This window comes from Erigeron canadensis, chromosome 5, assembly GCF_010389155.1.
Source record: "Erigeron canadensis isolate Cc75 chromosome 5, C_canadensis_v1, whole genome shotgun sequence".
Taxonomy (NCBI): Eukaryota; Viridiplantae; Streptophyta; class Magnoliopsida; order Asterales; family Asteraceae; genus Erigeron; species Erigeron canadensis.
In genome coordinates this window covers 7070958-7093471 of record NC_057765.1, presented here as the reverse complement: position 1 = coordinate 7093471, position 22514 = coordinate 7070958, and the positions used below count along the sequence as shown (strand labels likewise).

General features: G+C 35.1%; 1 protein-coding gene across 2 annotated transcripts; it reads right to left on the bottom strand.

Moving 5' to 3' along the window:
- Positions 1 to 1389: 1389 nt before the first annotated feature.
- Positions 1390 to 20879, bottom strand: LOC122599926 (protein TRANSPARENT TESTA 9). 2 transcript variants are annotated; one of them, XM_043772542.1, is made up of 21 exons: positions 20512 to 20879; positions 18592 to 18643; positions 18417 to 18493; positions 17670 to 17803; positions 17428 to 17524; positions 17252 to 17309; positions 15806 to 15914; positions 15595 to 15718; positions 14300 to 14486; positions 13863 to 14152; positions 13681 to 13769; positions 13542 to 13612; positions 11848 to 11958; positions 10748 to 10813; positions 9700 to 9837; positions 7678 to 7783; positions 7531 to 7602; positions 7056 to 7114; positions 6813 to 6972; positions 2482 to 2648; positions 1390 to 2014 (listed from the first exon to the last, which is right to left on the bottom strand). In XM_043772542.1, exons 1-21 carry the CDS (start codon positions 20562 to 20564, stop codon positions 1760 to 1762), a joined length of 2475 nt encoding a protein of 824 aa, XP_043628477.1. In that variant the 5' UTR covers positions 20565 to 20879; the 3' UTR covers positions 1390 to 1759. The 2 variants fall into 2 exon arrangements, with proteins under 2 accessions (XP_043628477.1, XP_043628478.1); XM_043772543.1 differs by lacking the exons at positions 18592 to 18643; positions 20512 to 20879 and having other exon boundaries at positions 17670 to 17784; positions 18417 to 18473.
- Between the last annotated feature and the right edge of the window lie 1635 nt (positions 20880 to 22514).

The following is a 22514-nucleotide window of genomic DNA, read 5'->3' as shown; positions in this document are numbered from 1 at the left end:
TCGACTCAATCCGAAACCCAACCTGAACCCAACCCAAAAAAGTCAGGTTAGGGTTGGGGATTTTCGACCCACCAACCTGAATTTTTTTAGGTTGGGTTCGGGTTGAGTTGTTGGGTTGTCAGGTCAACCCGTCAACCCAACATCTTAAAAATATTTGATTTATATATAATATTTTATACTTACTATCTATTTATACATACGTCATATTCCCATTTTCTATATATTTAATCTAAAGTAACTTCACATCTAAAATAAAAGAATGTTAAAATTTTGTGAGATGCTAACTGATGTTGGGTGAGACGGTAAGTTTATTAACTTTGTGCCAAGTTCTAACAATACCATCGTATTTCTTTCTTTTTTTTGGTACTTTTTGTTTTCAACTTACACATCAATGATAGAGTTTTATATTGGTTGATTTATTCCGTTATATATTTATATATATATTTGCTTATCAGGTCATATGGGTTGGGTCATGGGTTGGCAGGTTGTGGGTCAGGGTTGAAATTTCTGACTTGAAACTTTTAGTGGGTTGGGTTAGGGTCAGAGTTTTTCAACCCACAAACCCGCCAACCCGAACCTACCAACCCGAACCCGAACCCATTGACAGCCCTACTCACAAGGCAATAAGCCCGTTGCTCATAGATGGAGCGGAGTGCGAGGTGGGTCCATGGGAAGAAAAGAGTCGTTGCTTTTTTTAATTTAAAAAAAAATCCCTTTCTTATCTATAATATAACTAAAAGAGAGGGTTGAGGTACACTTGACACCCCTAATCTCTCTCTTTTAGCCTAATCCTCCATCTTTATTAATTCTCTAAATTTTTAATATTAATCCAAATTAATTTACACTTTTTCGACGGTGTTTGAGGAAGGTTAATATGTAGACAGTCTTACTCCTACCAAAGGTAGAGAGGCTGCTTCCAGGAGGTAGAAAAGGACCTCCGGCCTTGCTGGACATGAGAATCGAACCCATGACCTCTGTTTCCAGAGGCAAGGACTTCATTGATCCAACTCAGTTGGTTTTTGGTTATCATTGCTAGAATCCTTATTAATAATACGTTTTGAGTTCCTTAAAATCTTATACTTAAAATTCAAGTGAGCTTTGCATTTTAAGGATCCTCCCTATGGGACCTAATTTACAATTCACTGCCAAACCTTATATTCCTCGCAAAACCTGGTCGCCAAGGCTTGTGGGAATATTGAGTCGACTTATAAGGGTTTTCATTGACTTCATTTATTTGTAATTGCCATCATTGTTACACTTATTATCAACTCGTGTGCTATCAGAATCTCAACATTCATTGCCTCCAATTCGGCTAAAACGGCATACAAGAACAAGTAAAAACCTAAATAAATATGATAAGCTATTTGACAAGCCATGCAACACTCGATCTTGACAATATGCACAACAAGATTTCCCTGTGAACTTGAATTGCAATTATGATTTACATTGTTCTCATATAAACAACAACAAAGAATCCTAAGGGCAAACGGGTATAAAAAAATAGAGTTAAAAGAAATATCCAAAAGCAAGTGAATTGACCTAATATACAAAGATATGACATACAATGTTATCTATATTTCTTATATTTCATATGTACCTGAGCCAAGCTTGTCTTATGGACATTTACAGACTGGCAGCTGGATGTTAGAAGGCAAGATATTATTTGTATGGTCAAAAGACTTATTTCCCATGCCCAGATGGATTGAAATGATGATGTTTCGGGATGTGTTGACTGTCGACCAAAAGAATTTGAATTGTTTCACATTTCTTCAGATAATAAAGGTGCAAGTCTTCTCTCTACTTCAGTGCATAGCAAGTCAATCTCTTCCTGAATCATGGTCAAAGCTGACTTGCAAGACTCTTCATCCTTGAATGCAAGGGTCCACCTTCCATCAACCATTGATTTTGATTTGAGTTTAAGGTTGGCAACGTTTTTTGAAGTTTCCGTTACGGGTAAAGTAGATGGACGGATTCGGAGGTGTAACCATCTTGTATGCCTTTCATCTATTCTTGGCTGTGATAAGCAACAACAGGTTATATAAGCCATGCCTCAAGTATAAGCAACAATTCAGCCCTAAAGGATTTGAAAGACCAGGTTTGGGGCTTCTTTCCATAATATATTTTTCAAACATGATAATACGCAGAATTGTACTCACTTTATTCATTTAATATAAAAATACAACCTTTATTTTGGTTTAAGGTTGGGTTTCGATACACACCAGTTACAAACCAGACCCGGAGAGCTAGCTAAATGGTTTTCCAGTTCCATTACTTTTTCAATTTCCAATTTAATTAAATATTTCCATTCCATTATTATTCATTTTGTTGATCCAGTTACAACCCATGAATACTATCAGTTTGACAATATGTTAGTGCGATGACACAAAGGTGGATGAACAGAGAAAACACTGTTTCGAGGTTCAAGAGTAAAAGGCCATAGTTCGCACAACTTAAAAACTACATGTACAATTGTACACTTACATTACATCCAGCCAAAGGTGCGACAACACGAACAATTCCAAAACGAGGTTTCTGAAGCAATTCCTCTGCAAGGATTATCCATCCAGAAGTTCCCATAGAAATCGCCAAAAAGCTAAAGTGACGTTCCTTTCCTCTCTCAAAAGCAATTCTACACGGGACTGCATCAACTGAAATTGGAACCTCAAGACTTAGCCACAAACATACAATTACATATGTCTAAGCAGGTCATGTTTAGTACGAGTCAAAGGGGGTCATTTTGTTGGTTTGGGTAGGGTTGGATTAAACTTAAACCAGAACACCATTTTTCGACGGGAGAATTTCATATTTTACCCAAAAAACACACCCTAATATCATATTTACCCAACTTTTATTAATAATTTCATATTTACCCAATTTTAATTCACATTCTGTCAAATCTACCCAGATCACTTATAAAATAATTTATAACCAAATTTATATCAAGAAATTCCCTATATGCCCGTAAGAATAAATAACTGAAATAATGCATCTGCATATACTATCCGAATTTGACTTATGGCAAACAGAATGTTCACAACTGTGAATTATATAAGATTATTATTTTTTTATTAATAAGCAATAAATAAATATGAGTTTCAAATTTCATTTATTATAGAAGACCTTTGTATATGTAACATAAAATTTGATGATACAAGCCAATCATAAGACCCAACTAAAATCCATCATATCCAAGCAAATGTACTGTTTTTCGTTTCTGAAAACAAATACTTTAATCCATATTTTATTTAATTCAATATCATCAAAAGTCATGCAATATCATTGAGTAAGTAACATTATGTGAGTCGTGGGATACAAAAGTTCAGGTAACAAACTATTATAAATGGTTTAGAAGCAAATACAAAGACTATTGAGATACAAACCTTAAAGATCGTATGTCTATTGAGGGATCATTGGGATTAACAATATTAACGATCTTGTCCACTGCCATGAAAGTATAAGCGGTTCTGCTAATTGGCGATTTGGCGGGAGTGTTTTTTTTCCCGCTCATATATATTAGTGATTAGGTTATTAATGGATAAGTAAAAAATTAATTAGAGTTTTAATGATAAGATAATTTGTGATTTGGGTAGATTTGATAGAATGTGAATAAAAATTGGATAAATATGAAGTTATTAATGAAAGTTGGGTGATTATAATATTAAGGTGTGTTTTTTGGGTAAATATGAAATTCTCCTCCTAAAAATAAAAAGGTTGAAACTGCCACATCTAGTCCGTATAATCCCATGAAGGTAAGAACCACCCACAGAAAGCAATATATGATGACTTGACGGTCTAACAAAGGACCAGGCGATCAAGGCCCTTCATCAAAGCTTTAGATTGTCAGAAAAACTTAGCATTCACATTCGCTGTTCTATTTAATAATGAGGTCAAAATGAAAAGACAGGTGATATACGTTGGGTAAATGTTCCTTCAAGGGGCCTTTCCAGAAAAAACGAAGTTCACTAGGGGAACCTGTTTTAGTTATTACAAGAACAAGGTGATATGATCCCACATCGGCCAAGTATGGGATTGGTTGGTGGTTTATAAGCCTAGGTGTCCCTCCTCCTTTGAGCTAGCTTTTGGGAGCGAGTTCTACACCTAGATTATGGCATGATACAAGCCTATTATGGGATGGGTTTGTATCAATTGGTATCAGAGCCAGCCTACCTTTCCAGGTCCCAAAGCTCGGAGTGGTTACTTGGACCCAAGGAGAAGGGTGCCAACCGTGACCAACATAGCCGTGACCAACGAGGACGTTGGCTCTTCAAAGGGAGGGGTATTGATATGATCCCACATCAGCCAAGTATGGGATTGGTTGGTGGTTTATAAGCCTAGGTGTCCCCTCCTCCTTTGAGCTAGCTTTTGGGAGTGAGTTCTACACCTAGATTATAGCATGATACGAGCCTATTATGGGATGGGTTCGTTTTACAAGGCCAACATACCTTGTAACAGATATTAATAGCAAGCAAAACATTAGCTGATGAAAATGTAACAAGTTAAAAGCAAAGATGACATAGTAGTTTTTGCTGATTTGGAAAATGAGGTGAGTGGGGTTTCATAAAAGTTTATACAAAATCTATTTGTCTCTAATGAACTTGAAAATAATATCAGCTATTTTTGAGCTACAAACACCTTAACGATGAATACCTCACATATTACTAAGTACTAACCTATCTACTCTCACTCTCTTTCACAGTTCCACCCACTCTCTCCACACACCGGCCGGTCGTGGCAGCTTCACACCAGCCACCAGCCACTTTTCTCCTCGCCTCCCCTTTGCTCCTTCTAAAGGCAACTTCAGCAAAACAGCCACCTTCACTTCTAGCATCTAGTCATCTACCTCTCTCAGTAATATGGAGATTCAGGGTTTAGATCTATTTTAAATTGTGTAAAGCTTTTGTATTCAGATACAAGTTAAATTTGTATGACAAGTGCAGAAATAGATCTAAAATTTTGTTTATCAACTTGTTTCATATTTTGATTCGTTTGCTGATAGTTGACATTGAGTTTGAAAGTTATTTGGATTGTTTTCAGATTCCATAACTAATGTTTTGTTTTTGCTCTATATATGTTTAATAAGCAAATACAGTTGACCAATTGTTTGCATGTAGAACTTTAATACTTGCACGTATTATCACTGTAGTGTGTTACATCTTAAGTGTAATTGTTGACAATTTGGTAATAAGATTACTCTATTTTACCGTTACTTTCAGTCATTCTAGATATTTAACAGGCAGTCAATGATTTTCATAAACTGTGTCAAGTCAAACAAACTATAGTTCTCACGTGATCCCAATATATACTTGGATGCCACTGACATTCAGTAAGGATATCAAAATACTCGTGAACTATTTGAGCTCGGCTCGGACTCAGCTTAAAAGAATTTGAACCGAGTTCGAGCGTTAAATGCATACCTGATTTAGGCTCGCAAGCTTAAATAAGCTTTCATTTAAAGATAAAATAATTATATAATAATAAAACGTTTACTTTTTATATCTAAAAACTAGCCCTAAATCATATCATATATCCTATGTAAATAACTATAAAACAAATATAAATATACTAGCATAGTACCCGCGCAATGCGGCGGCGGTGACTGCGACGGCGGTTTAGTGGTGTCGGTGACGGGTGGTGATGACATCGACAATTGTTATCGAGTGGTGTAACCGTGTAAGTTGATAAAATGGTGATAGTGGAAATATTTTAAAAGATAAGGACTTAGAGTGTAAATTAACAAGATAAGGTTCTAAATTGTAAATTAATTCATTAAGGGCAAATTTGGTAATCTCTAATAACCCTTTCCATAGATGGTGTTTATTAAGGGTAATTTAGTACTTTTGCATCTAACCATTTTCTAACACTTTCTAAAAATAGGGGGTTAATAATTATTATAAAGGAGTATAGATATTTAGGATACAGATAACATATATATGCATGGAGTATGAAAAATTAATTAATAAATTAATAACTATTAGCTGCTGATTTAATGATTTTTAGAAGATAAAAGTGGGTATTTAGAATGTGGGACACCAGTTTTGGAGATTTGAAAGAGCTTATGTAATTAAAGAGAAATTGTCCAGGTATTTTTTTTTTATCCCACATCGGTTATGTAAGAAATAAGCAAGGTGAATCAAAGAGTATAAGTAGAATGGGCTTTGATATTATATCCTTCAATTAAGTTTATGAATCAATGGATGATGTTTATGTTTTATGCTGGTAGTAGATTGTTAAATTAAATTGTTACCATCAAGCTAAATTTTATTCCTTTTTGATCTCAAATGAATAACTACGTTAAGTTCGAGCCGAGCTCGAGGCTCGAGTTGAGCCCGCGCTTATAAATTAATAATGAGCCCTTACGTGTCTAACGAGTTGAGCTCGAACTCAAGCTTTTCAAACAAATATAAGTCAACCTTCAGCACAAGTATACTCGGGATCGGCTCATTAACACCCCGACTTTTGAATACACTTTGAGTGACCTTTCGACCAATCTGCATGTTTCTTGATTTAGGGTACTACCTTTTATGCTTAATTGTGACCCACTAGAGATAAAATACGAGTATAACCCAAATTGACCCAGAAATAAGTAAATGGGTTAATATTGCAAAGTTGCTACCTCAAGGTACATGATATACCTCTCCTCACATATTAACATGCAAAGCTTAATAGTTTATATACTTCAAACCCAGCTAACAGAAGTTTTAGCAAGTAAGTGGCCATTGTGTGCAAATCTTACTAGCATCGAAGTTCGAAGCAATAGATTGTGACAAACCAGAACAAAAACTACTTTTATCAACCAGGTGAGCTAGACTAACCAAGATTTAATTCGGTGCTTAGTTTTGGGCCAACATCATTCAGACCAGCGGATTTTGCTCGCGAAGTTTCAGAGAAGTCAACTTGAGGGTTGATGGGAGGCTGATCTGGCAGAGATCTACCAGCTGAGAAATACTGGAGCTGATAAAGAAGCACGAACACCTATATAATAAAACAGAAGTTCATATTATCCTTCATCAAACCAAATACACTTTTGACATGCAAGAACTGGGTTCAAGAAAAACCTTAACACGCTCGTTCATCGTTTCACTAGCAGCAAAAGATGATTCAACGGACGTAACATCTATAAAAGAACCAAGTAGAAAGTCACTTTAAGTTAAAAAACACCATCAACATAAGAGGTGGCAAAATGACAGGTTGGGTAATGGGTCAAAATTCAAAACCGATTCAGGTTAAAACAGTTTGTTTTTAGCAAAAGTCAAACAAATCGATTTGTTTTGTAAACACTTTCTTTTGTCGTTTTCAAGAAACAGATAATAGCTAATTAATGTTTTAAGTATGATTAAAAAAAATAATATCACAATATTAATCTAACCCCTAAATAGGCAACTTAGAAGGCTGTATGCATCAAATATAGGTTTTGGGATACTTCAAACATGTTCAACGTGTTCCTCATTAGCTAATCTTTTTTAGGTTGACCCACTTAAGACATACAAAACCACCTCCAGTACAATTTAATGAATATAACATAAGTCATACCACTCGATGAAGACATTTTTGGTGGAAAGAGTATGGACTTTGGTTCCTTTCGAGGGGATGAAGCCTCAATTGCTGTTAAAAAAAAATCAAATGTAAAAACAAAATTTAAAAACTAACTTCAGATAATTCTCCACTAACACCAAGTACCTCTTTTGCATCTTCTCCACTCATCACATATCACTTGTATAAGTAGATCGGACCAGGATCCTCTTTGCACATCAAGAAGTTGGCTACGACAACTTATAAAGGAATCCTATAAGAAGAACTGGTTATCATTAGGCACAAACACTTTGTTGAATGTATGTGTGATGTTATTAACTTGTAATACAACAAAACTAAGGCAATATGTCTGAGCTTGTTTTAGTTTGAAAAGTGCGTTTCAGGGAACCATGAAAACGCCTCTTACACATGTAGGCGAGGTACTTGCATGAAGCGAGTGTGAGGCGACGCCTTAGGGTGCTATTTAGGAAGGCAAGAAGCCATGACTTCAATCGCTTCATGTAACCATTTCCTTCTGTGAGCCCAAATCATTTTAAGGATTTTTAAACCCACATCAAAGTTAATTTTCAACCCCATATAAGTTTATAAAAGCCAATTCACCTTTTATCACTAAAAATCCCATATTTCTTAGTTTTCCCATTACCAAAACCATCGGCCAATTTCTTCATCAAACAAAGAACCATTTTTTGTTCTCTGTTTCTTTTCTTTAATGATTTTCTCTATGGATTCTATGACAACAAAGGTAAGACAAAAGGTCGCCTATTATACATGAGGATGCCACCTTCGCCTCTTGCATTGAGTCCTTGACTACAAGGACGATATAATTGTCCTAACAAAATAAGATACTTATACAATAGCATCAACAACCACCACAATATTGATGATAGTAACAACCATGCCCTATCCTTCTCAAGAATCCATAGTTAATTTTGGAAATTCATACCTAGTAACTTCACTACTAAACTCACGTAGATGGATTTTGTCTATCGGTTTCAAGCTATACAATTTGGTGATACTTACTGCATAGATCACTCTTATCAACATTCATGAACAGTTAACTTGGTGATACAATTCAACGGTGCATGCTATCAACTTCCATAATTTCAAGGATCCAGTTGATAAAATTTAATTACAGGGTCTAGTCACTAATACCAAATTAACAGGGTCTAGTTAGTAGTTTGTAATATGTAATTGTGAAACTTTAACAAATGAAAATGATGGTAATTACTTGGCCTGCAAAACTTGTTGGCCAAGATCAGGATTTCTACGTTTTACATTTCTAAAGAATCTTTAGAATTATGGGCCAAACAAAGGATGAGTTTTATTATAGCTGTTTAGAAAGTATTTGTTGTTTTTTAATTTGTTTCGTATCGGTTTGTCTTGCTTGGATTTGCTTAAAATACAAAAGAACTCTATTTTATCCTTATCAGCAGGTTGGGTAATGGTTCAAACCACTTGACACCTATTTTTACTACGCATCACTATGGCCTGGCCGACCATTGAAAAACTTGTATACATATTATATTTTCATTAACAAGACAACAAGTAATGTTGCTGTTATAACTACAATCAAAAAAACTTAATGGAAAGCTTTAAGATGCTTTATGTATTGTGAACACTTTAAGAAACACATTTTCAATTGAGCTAGTTTGGTTTAGTTAAAACACATTATATTGCCACACTTATATCCATATATATTGACATAACTAGTTGTAACTTTTCTATACAGATTTCAAATTCTTATCCAGACTTCTTAAAGCTGGTCTTGTGTCTCCGTCGAAATGTAGCATAAAATATTAAAGAGAGAAAACGCAACATTCAATATGCATACTCTATGCAAACACTTAAGGTCGCGTTTGGTTCATAGAATGTAGAATCTGATGGAATTTGATGGAATTAGAATTGAATTCCAGTCCTTAGTGAGTTTGGTTGTCCAAAGAGGAGGAAATCTCATTCCATAGGAATGAAAACATTCCATCTTTTAATGGAATCTCCATTCCTTGGGGATAGAGGAAGGAATTTCATTCCTTCCGTCACTTGAATTTTCAAAACATCAAAAAATTCCTTCAAATTCCATTCTTTCAAATTCCAATTCCTTTGAAAGATTCCATTCCTTCCAAAAACATTTTGTGAACCAAACGCGCCAAGTCGTGTGTCTATCTGACTCACCTTGAGGGATTGAAGATGACGAGTGTTGAACTCAGTCTTACTATAAGGAAGCAATTGCCTAAACAGCCAACCTCCATCCCATAAAGTATAAGCTGATATATCTGTTCGGCAAAAAAGACTAATCAACGCATCTAGTACCTAAAACAGATAAACGAACTGTCAGAAATGATTAATTGTTTCAAGGTTAACGAAATAAACATTACAGTTTTATAGAGTAATCTGGACTTGTGAACTTCAACTTTTGTAAGTAATTGCAGCTCACATAAAATACCAGTAAAGAGAGTTCTACTTTAGTTCACATTAACCAGATGCCGCTTCTGATATTACCATGTGTTCAAATGTTTTAGTTTATTATAGACTTTATAAGTCACCAAACCATGTGAAAATAAAAATTATAGTACAACAAGGACAAAGTTATACATTTTACTAGCATTAATTGTTGAAGCTTGTTAAACTTTGCGCACGCGCACGCAGTTTATACACGTGTATATTTGACCAGCCATATTATCAATTTGTATGTCTCTGTTTTAGAGGTGGCAGTTTCAACCCATCTCCCTTTGCATGGTTTGATTCAGGTAATCCGTTTTCTTTTATCTCTAATAGGTCAAAAAGGTAAATAATTTTTTGCAAATAGAAATTGGATCAAACTGGTCAAACGTCACCTAAAAGTACACTTCTAATGCATAAAACCTCTTAAATCATTTTAGTCGATGTCAAAATTTGAGATTACTAGTAATTTATACAAAATCATAAAACAAAGCAGGTCAACACAACGCGATCGTCTTAGACCAATCTAAAAGGACCTATTTTGACAACTTACCGTTTTAACAAATTACCCAACCTGCTCAATTGCCACCTCAACCTCAAACCATCAGAAACATTACCATGATCAAGTATTCAAGTATATGGATCCAAGCTCATCAGCCACGATTGAGCCTTATTATAAAAATCATTATCCCCAGTAAGCAAGCATATGAGAAGAGAATAAAACTTATAAAAAATTTGCTAGCATGCCAACAACAGATAAAGAGTATGAAGCAGAAAGTACTAGAAATCTATGTACACGAGGGCTTTGTCCGACTTCCTGATACGAACATGATACTTCATACTGGTCCTGTCAGGAAAAAAAAAACGTGGTATCAATAGTATCCAGAGTTGCAGAAGGTGGAGACTTAACTGAACAAAGAAAAAGTATAATTAAAAGAAACTAAAAGAAGAGCATAATAGGTTGATGTCTGTCAAGTTCACCAAAAAGAGTATAGAAACTTAAGAAAACAACTCTCATACAGTAGAATCCTAGGTGTGTTCTCTAATTTTGTTTTTCTACGAAAGAAGGTACATCTGAAATAAAGTGGCTCTAGACAAGGAATGAAGAGAATGGTATCGTAGAAAACATTATTTCCTCTCATAAAGTTCCCTCCCAAATGTTGGCAGATTTGAAGAAAAAAGAAAGAGAAGACTAGACTACCCACGATTTAAACCAAATCATCTTACATCGGTAAGGGTATTAATGTAACAGCGGCAACTTCTTTTCTTACTTTTTTCTCGGGAACATGAAGAAAACTTGGTATCATAGGTAAAATTTATTTCCTCTCGAAAAGTTCCCTCCCAAATGTGGGCAGACTTGAAGAGAAAAGAAAGAGAAGACTAGACTACCCACGATTTAAACCAAATCATCTTACATCAATAAGGATATCAATTCTAACTCGGAAACATGAAGATAACTTGACACTTTTACACTTTCTTTCCAACTCTGAGAACACAGATAATACTAGTCACTACCTTTCTTTTCTATATTTTTCTTTTCATCTTTTTTATTTTATAATTTTCTATCTATAAGCAAAGAATCGGAGCTAATGCCATGATGGTATTTTCCACGGAAGTTTTAGGTTTTTGGATATCATTAACAGCTGACGTAGTGACGCGTCACTTTTCATATAAAAGCTTGTGTGTACAACATTAAGATATATCAAGTCAATGACAGATACAACATATAATGAAAATTGTTCAAATATCTGAATACCTTCATTTATTATACAGAGTTAAAATAACAATTTATGTTAACTACACTGCAGGTTATGATGTGCATAAAGCTAACCAGGGTAAAACCCCTTTCACCCAGAAAAAAGGTTATGATGTGCACTATACCTTCAACCTTTGTAGGTAAATATTGAGTTCACCATCACTGCCATCCTTTGATGTGCAGTTTTCCGAAGCAAAAAGTTGCTCCTCACCAGAACCCTCACCAACCAAGGCTTTCTGAAATTACATCAGAAGAATGCATTAACAGCCACATAACAAACTTAAAGCACTGTCATGCAATGTAGCGACAAAAGTACTGTCAAGTATGTATATACTCAGCAAGCAACAACAGTATTTCCATAACGGAGATAGGCAACAATGGTATTTCCATTATTAATAAATAACAATATTATACATATCTACAGATATTGTCACATATGGTTTCGTATGCTTGATTTGGTAACAGATATAGGGTTAAGCATCATCGTAAAAAGCTTGCCACTTGAAAGTTGGTAATTTGGAGAGATGATTGCTTCTTGAGAAATGCCATTTTGGTATATTGTTTCTAGTTAGATTATAGTCAAAAATAAATTAGTAAGCAAGTTCTATCACATGTACCAAATGTTAGTAATTTAAGCGGCAATTATTGCACAAAATATAACATTTTTATTTCAGGTAACTACTTAGTTCGACATTGTAAAGTGTAAACAACATAAAGTTTTCATGCTTATGAGGGGCATCCATGACATCAGAACCTTGGAGAACTTGGGATCCGACAATGACATTGAAAATAGTAATAAGGTAAGGGAAGAAACATATATGGTTACTACATATATATCTCGAACATCCCAGACTCACAGCTATCCTTCTAAGTTCCCTGGCTTGAATATTTGTTTTACAGCACTCTATCCAACATTATAAATGTCCAATTCCAGAAAGAAGCACACAAGTGATATAAACTAAGGGCGCGTTTGGTTCACAAAATGATTTTGCAAGGAATGGAATCTGTCAAAGGAATTGGAACTCTGTTGTTTGTCTTTTGGAGATTCAAGAGAGGGAATGAATGAAAATCCATCCAAGACCCCCAAAGAATGGATATTCCATCGAGTGAAGAAATGTATACATTCCAACGGAATGAAAATCTTTCATTCTTTGACAACCAAATATACTAAGAAAATAGAACTCAATTCCAATTTTATCAAATTCCATCAAGATCTGTGAACCAAACGCTACTTAGGGAATTGAATCGATTAATAGGTCCGCGATGACTATAGATGAAACCTTAAGACATCGTGTGAATGGAACTGAACTAAAAACCAAGACACTACTACACGGGCAAATGAACCTATCGAGGGCACATGATGTGGGTAGTGGGTACCAACCCACACCGTACTCCATGCTACCACACCGGCATTCAGTGCGGTCACCACACCATCAGCCTGTGATCTCAGCGTGGTGGATGGCAACGTGTTCTTCATGCAGGGTATGTTTCTGCATTACTTTTAACTAGTAACCATCAGCGTGGTTCACAATGATATTTAGCTTGATGCTGATGCGTAAAATGTTTTTCAGTGTGGTTCTTTTGACCACACCGTGTGCCCCTATGGCGGTAGTTGACTTTTGAACTTATAGTTCTGCACAAGACAGCATTCTAAGTTATGGCAGAGTAACTGTATCCTATATAGCATAAACGGGAAAAGATTTTGAAGTAATCAATTATGATACAAGGATTAAACAATACAAATTACCAGAATGATAATACAGAACGTAAGAGATAAATCAGTATTACAGAATGTAAGAGATAAATCAGTATCACAAACCAGCAAGAATTTTTTATGTTGTTTACGTTGTGGAAGAATTCCAAGAGCATCTAGCATTGATTCATCAAGCTCTGCAGATTCAAATATACTATGAGAAACATCATCTAAGCAGCAGGGGACAAGATGAATAACCTACAACCTTTAGTTTGCAAGAAGGTGGCCAAAAGACTCAAAGAGCCAGCCACATGCATATCATCGCCACTTGTGATGTAAGAGATTAAAGCATCCCTAAACAAAAAAACAAAAGTAAATCAGGATAAATATTGACATTTACTATACAAAATACAATATAGACCTGTATATATGCATGCGGTTTCATACCGTAAAACTGAAGAACCCCAGCAATTAAGTTGAACACTCGATGAAGTTGATAAAATCTTGCAACTAGAATCCAGATTGCCATCTGGCTTATCATCATCTACATGGCTCTCATGAGGTTCATCATCATGGTCTGTTTTGAAGCCGTTGAGTTTACCCTCCGAATTTTGAAAAGAGCCTTCGATAGAGCAAATCAAGGCAGCAGCAACAGTATTTGACAGGTCCTTAACCTTAAGGATCCGCAATATGTAAGACAGCAAATAAAGAGATGTGACAGAACTGAACTTCTTTCCCTGAGATTATAAAATTCCATGTTTAGTAAAAGAAGATTTCCTTATGAATAATAAGAGATTTCCAGCATGATTGCTTATGAAGTTTAGAAGTGTAACTGAATGGCAGAAGTAAAAAATAAGAAACATATGATGAGTACAAATTTATACATCAGAAACTCCAATTCTTAATGAAGGAAGTAGCAGCGGGAATATGAGAAGTTTCAACATGTTGTCTGTAATTAACGTCACAACATCAGGAATCCCAGCCGATAGAACATCACTAAGATAGCATAGATTGTCTTCAATGATATCCACTGCAGAGAGTATGCTAGAGGTTGATTCAGGACCTTGGCTCCTGAGTCATCACCAAATATAAAGTTCAGATAAATGAAGCAAAAATATCACAGGAAGATGCTCAAACATGCCTGAGCCCAAAAGGTCAAAGACATGCCTGGTATCTTAAAACGGACTCCTAGGCCTACAAGCCCAATCAGGCCTAGGCCAAAGCCCGCACCTAAAAGCCAAGTATGTAGTTTTTTATACTATTTCATGTATTCTTTGTTATACTGGTTAAAAAAACATTTACACATAATCTGAAGTTTGAGAATACTTATTTTTCTATGTATTCCTCTAGCACACCGCTTGCCTATTCCGACCAAGCAGCCGGTGTGCATAAGCAAAAACAGAACGCCTAAATTATCTATGCTCTACAAAAATAATCCAGGGTAATATATATCTGTAATTAGGTAATGTGTGTATACATAGAGAGAAGATTAATCAAGTGAGAACACTAAAGTGAGCGAGAACGGTGAGAACACTTCTAGGACTTTAGATCAAGTAATATCAACGGATAAGATACAATCATCGGTCGTTCAATTAGATTGGAGCATAATGACATATATGGAATTTTCCTTGCATGACTTTCTGCTACCATCCCATGCCCACTCTGCCATTCCATATCTCTGGCCCTGATTTCACTCTCTAAAAATCATCACCCATTATTTACTTTTTTATGACTTCTCTTCCCCAATATCTCTTTATCAAAAAGACAACAAAAATAATTAAATCCAGTTTAAGCATCGGCAATTTCTGCCCAGCATAAAACGCAGATCCATTCCTTATCTCTAGCCCTAATTTCACACTCTACCAAAGCCACCCACAATTTATTTTTTTCACTGACTTGTCATCCCCGATGTCTAATTATCACAGAGACAACTATAATTATATCAAGTTTAAATAGGCAATTTCTGACCATCTTCCATCAACAAAGGTTTCACATTCATAATAACCAACGACATCAATTCAGTTCTTCGTGATGTTACAGGTTACAGTGGCAATATGTCAGACTAATGGTAACGGTAAATGTGTAGAGACCACACTATAACAGAAATGGACTTGGCACGATCTATGTGCACCTATTGATGAAATTTATAAGAGTACATTCAAATAAAAATAATACGCACTCTGTTATTGATGATATCATTCCATTTAAGCCGATGCAGTGCTCTTTAAAATAGATAACCAAGTTTAAAAAGTACTCATCATGGGGTGGGCTGGCGATATATTTATTGACATATACATCTCCAACTGCAAAAGTATATCATGAGTAAGACGTTCACTGCAGAATGCTAACTTTCGGAAGCAGCTATATCATACAAAAAGGAAGTAACTAACCATGATATATATGTAGCGTTGATGACCGAACTGCAGTACGGATCATGCCATCTTCATGAAATGCAAAACGAATTGCCTCTACATAAAGTGGAAAGGCAACTATTTCTTCCTAGAGACACACAAGAGATGAAAAATATATCAGAACAAGAAAAAGAAAGTGAAAAAATAGAATATGCAAAGGCTCTGCCAACTACAACTACAAAATCCTGAATAATTAACACCCACTAAAAAAGTTCCCCACCTCTACCAACCTCCAAAACCCAACACTGTGAACCATGAGGCTCTTTCTCAATGTAATAACAACATATATATATATATATACATATAGATATGTATATCGATCCAACAAACTTTTACCTTACTCGATGCTTTAAACCAATTTACTAGCTTAGCCCAAAACTTTCATGACCATCAAACTGACCTATGACAACTAGCACTGACACATAAAGCATTTCTCTATTTCAGGACATGCAAGAAAAGAAACAGCACGTGACAGATTTTAAGCCACAAATGTTTTCTTACTAACACAACTAGACAACCCTATAGATTTTGTCTTTCGGTAATGTGATGAACAGAAACAGATAGAATAATTCGATGACCTATATTGTATTTGAGGTCCATGTCCTTCCCCACCATTTTATCCTTTAAGAACATTTGCTTGACTCAGTGGGGTTGAATTTTAAGGTGTATAAAAGGTAGATGTTGGCATCAAATCAAGCCAAAATGATTTAAAAGCACAATAAGCATGACCACTTCCATGAGACTCAAACAGAGAAGTAAAAAAAAAAAAAAGATTGTTAACGTGTATGCATACAAGTGCTCGAAGATTGCGCGATATGTAGAAAGACTATAGCGACACTCTTAAGCACGCTCATTATGTAAGTAAGCAAAAGAACAAAACCACCAATGCACAAGTATACAACGCATTCCTTTATTTCAACGGACATGCAAGAAAAGAAACAGCACGTGAAAGATTTTAAGACACGAATGTTTTCTTACTGACACAGAACTACACAAGCCCTATAGATTTTGTTTTTCTGTAATGTGATGAATAGAAACAGATAGAATAATCCGATGACCTATCTTGTATTTGAGGTTCATGTCCTTCCCTGCCATCTTTTACTTTAAGACCTTTTGCTTGAGTCAGCAGGGTTGATTTTTAAGGTGTATAAAAGGTAGATGTTGGCATACGCCAAAGTGATTTGAAAGCACAATAAGCATGACAAGCTCAGTTAGAATTAAACAGAGAAGTAAAAAAAATGATTGCTAACATGTGAGCATACAAGTGCTCAAAGATTGCACGATATGTAAAAGACTATAGTGACACACCGATGCACAAGTATACGAACAGTTAGAAAAAAGGTTTTTCATATTAAACGCATAAAGAAACCAATTTGACTAAAATATCAACATTAAGAGACAGTAAATAAATGGAAACAAACTTACCTTTTCCGTCTTAACAAGCAACGATATTGTATTCTTGTTCAACTTTACACTGATTGCTCTTCAACAAGTGCCATTCAAATTGATCAGAGATAAAGAAAGCAATCAACAAATGATATAATTGAAATGGAATTCTTTTTTTTCCATGAAACCAATGGAGGAGCTAAAATATAGCAAACCTGATGAAGGATATAAAATGGTGCAATAGCTCTTCATTCCGGAAGTCAAAAGAATAAGTTACAAGGAAATTGATGTGTTCATTACTGAACAAATAATCTGTGCATATTTTAAAAAAATATATATTATTAGAAAACACAAGAAAATAAAAGCTTTCTAGATAAATAAAGTGACATTACATTTATCTATACAATTGCATAATTATGTAATGTTCATCTTAAAATGACCAGAATAATCATCTTACATATAGAGTGATCACTTTTCAGGTTCTGAATCATAATTTCCATTGATTGTATCAATTGAATTGAAACAGCCACACTCTTGCTGATCTTTAGTATACGTACAAATTCACCCATGACCTGCTTCTCCATAAAATACCTGTTACGTAAGCATCATTAAAGAAAAATCTTGTACACTAGCACACGACACGATAAAGTAGAGGTAGAGGTGTTCAAAATATCCACATCCAAATTTGTGATCCAAATCTATCAGAAAATTTGCATATCCATTATTTTGGATATCCGAAACATTATTTTTGTATACCTAATTCGGAATACTTTAGGAGGTTTACCACCCTAATATTATACAGTTTAGCATTTCAACTCAAGTAAATTGATGATTAAACATTTATTCTTAACATACTGAAGATACATTAATTAAAATTTATATTTGCAGTATAATCAAAAGCATCCAACTATAATGGGTTTTTTTCTTAGGTACATTTTAATTTCCAAGCATATCGTTAGTTTTTTTTTCTCAATTAGACTTGCAATTTCATCAATATATTAGCTAAAAAGCACTTAAATGTTCTTTTAATTTTCTATAGTTCAACTTAAAACAAATTTTCTATATTAAAATTATTTTAATTTGAAATTCTGGGTACTCGGATAATCTGGTATGAGTATCCGAAATATCTGATATCAAGTTTTGAACAACCCTAATAAGGTAAAGCTAAAAATATAAATACAGTAAAAAGTTTAAAGAACCGCACTCGAAGAAATTTGTGTCATTTTGGTCACCATATATTATCAACTCTGCAATTAATCTCAAAGTCTCCACCACATCACCCTGTATAACAAAAGAAAGAGTTAGGTAACTGAAATCCTTATGCGTCAAATAGAAAATACACGGAATACTGTAAATAATGGGAATTTGAATTTTGTTACCTTGTTGACATCATTAACCACTTGAAATTTCGCCAGCTGGTCAGTTAAATATCTGCAGCAGAAGCAAAATTATTGCTGAGCGAAAAGGTTAAAATTGTTTCAAAAACAAAGATACAGAGTTTCAGGGCAACACTATGTCTTAGATACTTTTCTTTCAGCCGTAGCTCCCCGCCTACGAACTCTTCCAGTTCTATTAATCAAAAGGCCATCATGGACCAAGATCCAAAGGGGTCGATCTTTTACACATTCAGCAATTTATAACAACGGGCTAAAAAGATCAAATCATAAGATCACATCGTATTTTTTGGGTATCTCCCTTTTTGGTGCATCAATATCTCTCTACCACTCTAAAAGGGTCAGATCAAAATCCTTTTTCCCTGACATCCTTGATCCTTCTGAGGTTAGGTATCTCTACAATTTTAGTTTCTATTATGTCCATCATACAAGACATTTATTGTTTTTATGGGCTGTATTAGACTATCAGAAGTAGCATTCTTATTGTTAATTTAGTATTTTACTTCAATATAAACCCTTGCTTAATCATTGTTATTGGCACAAACAAGAAATGGGGTATCATAGATGTTACATAAACATAATTATTTTATTTTCACATATATTTTATATCTCGCCTTCATTTTAATTTTTGGAATCACGGTATTATGTGCAACGTTCGTATGTTTACCTAGTTACACCATAATACAAAACCTCGGTGATGTTACAAATTACAATTTAATCATCCACACATCGATCTTTTCAGATAAGAACTAGAGGTTGTAAAGAGGTACTTGGTCTAAGAGTATCCTATAAGCACCAAGGTCAAATTTTGAACAGATGCAACCGTGCAACAGCTATACATGAATGGTGGCCAGTGTATCCATTAAATATGATAAAACCAAAGGAGGACTCCACAATATGACGATTTCAGATTATGCTAGCAAAGTTGCCAAAAATCCCAAGGGGAACCAAGACGCAAAGGGTTCCTTGAGCCATAGGCGTAAGGTGTGGGCTCAGTTGTAGGCCTTACAGATATGATGGACACCATATCAACAAATGAAAAGGAATCTAAAAACTGAAATAGCATTATAGCAGTTGAAATATCAAACATGATAACCTAGGTTAAGTCATGCATACAAAATTACATATATCGCATAGGCTAGTTGTAGTTACAGATATTACCGTAATATATTAGATACATAAATTGTAAATTTTTACAGTCATTTGGAGCTCATGAATCTTAGGTTATAGACATCAACTACATACAGATTAAATGCAACCATACACACATTACATGCATAGTAACATTTCATACAGATATTGCTTACATAAACATTAAGTCAAAAATAGAAGAGACTCGTACACACATTGCATATATACTGATTAAGTACACACATTACCTACTTCAAAAACAAGAAAAATGAAACAAAATAAAGAATGCGTCCGGTTGAAGTCGGAGATACGAAAAAACATAAACTTAGGTTTATCTCTTAAGTCTAACCATATCGATATAAACTAAGCAGTTGCAAATACCCATATCAAGTCAACAAAAAACGTTCGAATTCCTATACCAACCACCTGAAGGGCCTCACAACCAAGAAAATGTCCCTTGTAATGAAGGTTTCAAATTTAGCAGTCAGACGAGCTTTTCATAACTAACTAAGCTAGTGAAAGGATTCAAATATCTTTAGCATTATCCAATAACTTAATGAAAGATGATCGGTCAGTCACTAATTCGATCACGCTGAGCATTGGTCCTTATATTCTACATATATACTAGCCACAAATTTCTAATAACCTACATTACGGATTCCTAAACACTTCAACTATACATATATACTTATATATGTGTGTGTGTGTGTGTGTGTAAGCATTCATATTGGGATAAAAATAATAATAAGAAATAATAAAGAAGAGTTTTTTTACCTGAGTTCATCTAAAGTGTAACGATCTCTAGGTTTCCAGAAAGAAAACCACATGATTGATTATATATATAATTATATATATATAGTCCGTTAGAAAACCCTAATTATAATTAGGGTTTCAAACATCACATTACACCACTTCAAATCCTCTTTTTGCAAATTTAATTATAATAATAATTTCGAAATAATTTGATCACAATCAATCAATATATATGATTTCTGATATATATATAATATATATATGTATTGAATCAGTTTTTGTAAGAGAATAATAGGATTTATGGGGGGAAAGAGAATTATGAGAGACGGTGAGAAGGAGATCGGTGATTGCTGATGATTAGCTCCGGTGGTTCAAGTTATTAAAGATGATTATTTTATTTTATTTTTATTATTATTTGCAGTCGACATGTTGTATAGATTAAAAAAGCGTCACGGAGGACATGAATGAGCTGGCAAACCCACCCGGTTTGTAATCGAATTCGGATTATATTGTTTGTCTTTTTTTTTAATTTTTTAAGACAACAAAGAATTGTTTGTTTTTTAATGATTAAATGACCAAATTGATTAAATGACTGAATGAATAAATAATGTTTGTATGGATTAAGTCAATATAGTTGTTTTTTGTTTATTAGGTCATGAAAATAAACATTTTTGATAACTTAATGGATTAAGTATATTTGATTAAGTCATGACTTAATTTATTAAGTCACAAACAAATACCACCTAAGGCTAATACCCCGTGTGGATGGGTCCATGACAATTCAACTCGTAGCAATGCCAAGGTTTTTCTCCCCATGTCTCAAATAAGTATATCATAGAAACTCAAGAACAAACGTGGGTAAGTATATCATGCATGAGGCTCATCGATCACCATAGCATTCCACCGGCTCCATGCCTAGCATTCCATCTAACCTTAGCTCATCGATCACCTTATTCGGTCCACCCCAGGTCGGATAAGATGTATTTCGATTTAAGAGATTTCTATTGGTGGCCGGGTATAAAGCGGGACGTGGCTAAGTATGTGAGTGAGTGCCTTACTTGCTTACAAGTGAAAGCTGATCATAAGAAGCCACCCGGATTGTTAGTGCAACCCGAGGCCCCCGAATGGAAATGGGAACACATTGCAATGGACTTCATAACGAAGTTACCGAAGACAATAAGTGGTCGCGATACAATTTGGGTGATAGTTGATCGGTTAACGAAGTCGGCTCATTTCGTGGCCATTCGTCAAACCGATGGTGTTGACACCTTAGCTCATTTGTACATCAAGGAAGTGGTGTCTAAACATGGAGTTCCGGTTTCTCATCATCTCCGATAGAGATTCCCGGTATAACTCGAATTTATGGAGGGCCTTTCATCGTGCAATGGGCACACGACTAAATATGAGCACGGCATTTCATCCTCAAACGGATGGACAAACCGAAAGAACGATACAAACGCTTGAAGATATGTTAAGGGCGTGTGCCATTGATTTTAGTGGGAGTTAGGAAGATCACTTGCCTTTGGTAGAATTCTCATACAACAATAGCTATCATGCTACCATTCAAATGGCGCCTTTTAGAGCCTTATATGGTAGGGTTTGCCGATCTCCCCTAGCTTGGGCGGAGATTGGTGAAAGCCAACTCATTGGTTCGGAAATCGTAGTTGAAACAACGAAGGTGATCTCTCAAATCAAGGAGAGATTACAATTGGCCCGTGAAAGGCAAAAGAAATATGCCAATGTGAGACGAAGGCCGTTAGAGTTTGAGGTTGGTGATCATGTACTTTTGAAGGTGTCGCCGTGGAAGAGTGTTATACGTTTTGTGAAGCGAGGCAAACTCGGGCCAAGATATTTCGGTCCTTTCAAAATTATTGAACGAGTTGGGAAGGTTGCTTATCGGCTAGAATTACCACAAGAACTAGGTGGTGTACATGATGTCTTCCACATTTGCAACCTACGTGAATGTTTGGCGGACCCTACACAACATGTGCCTATGAACGAGATACGAGTGGATAAGAAGCTCA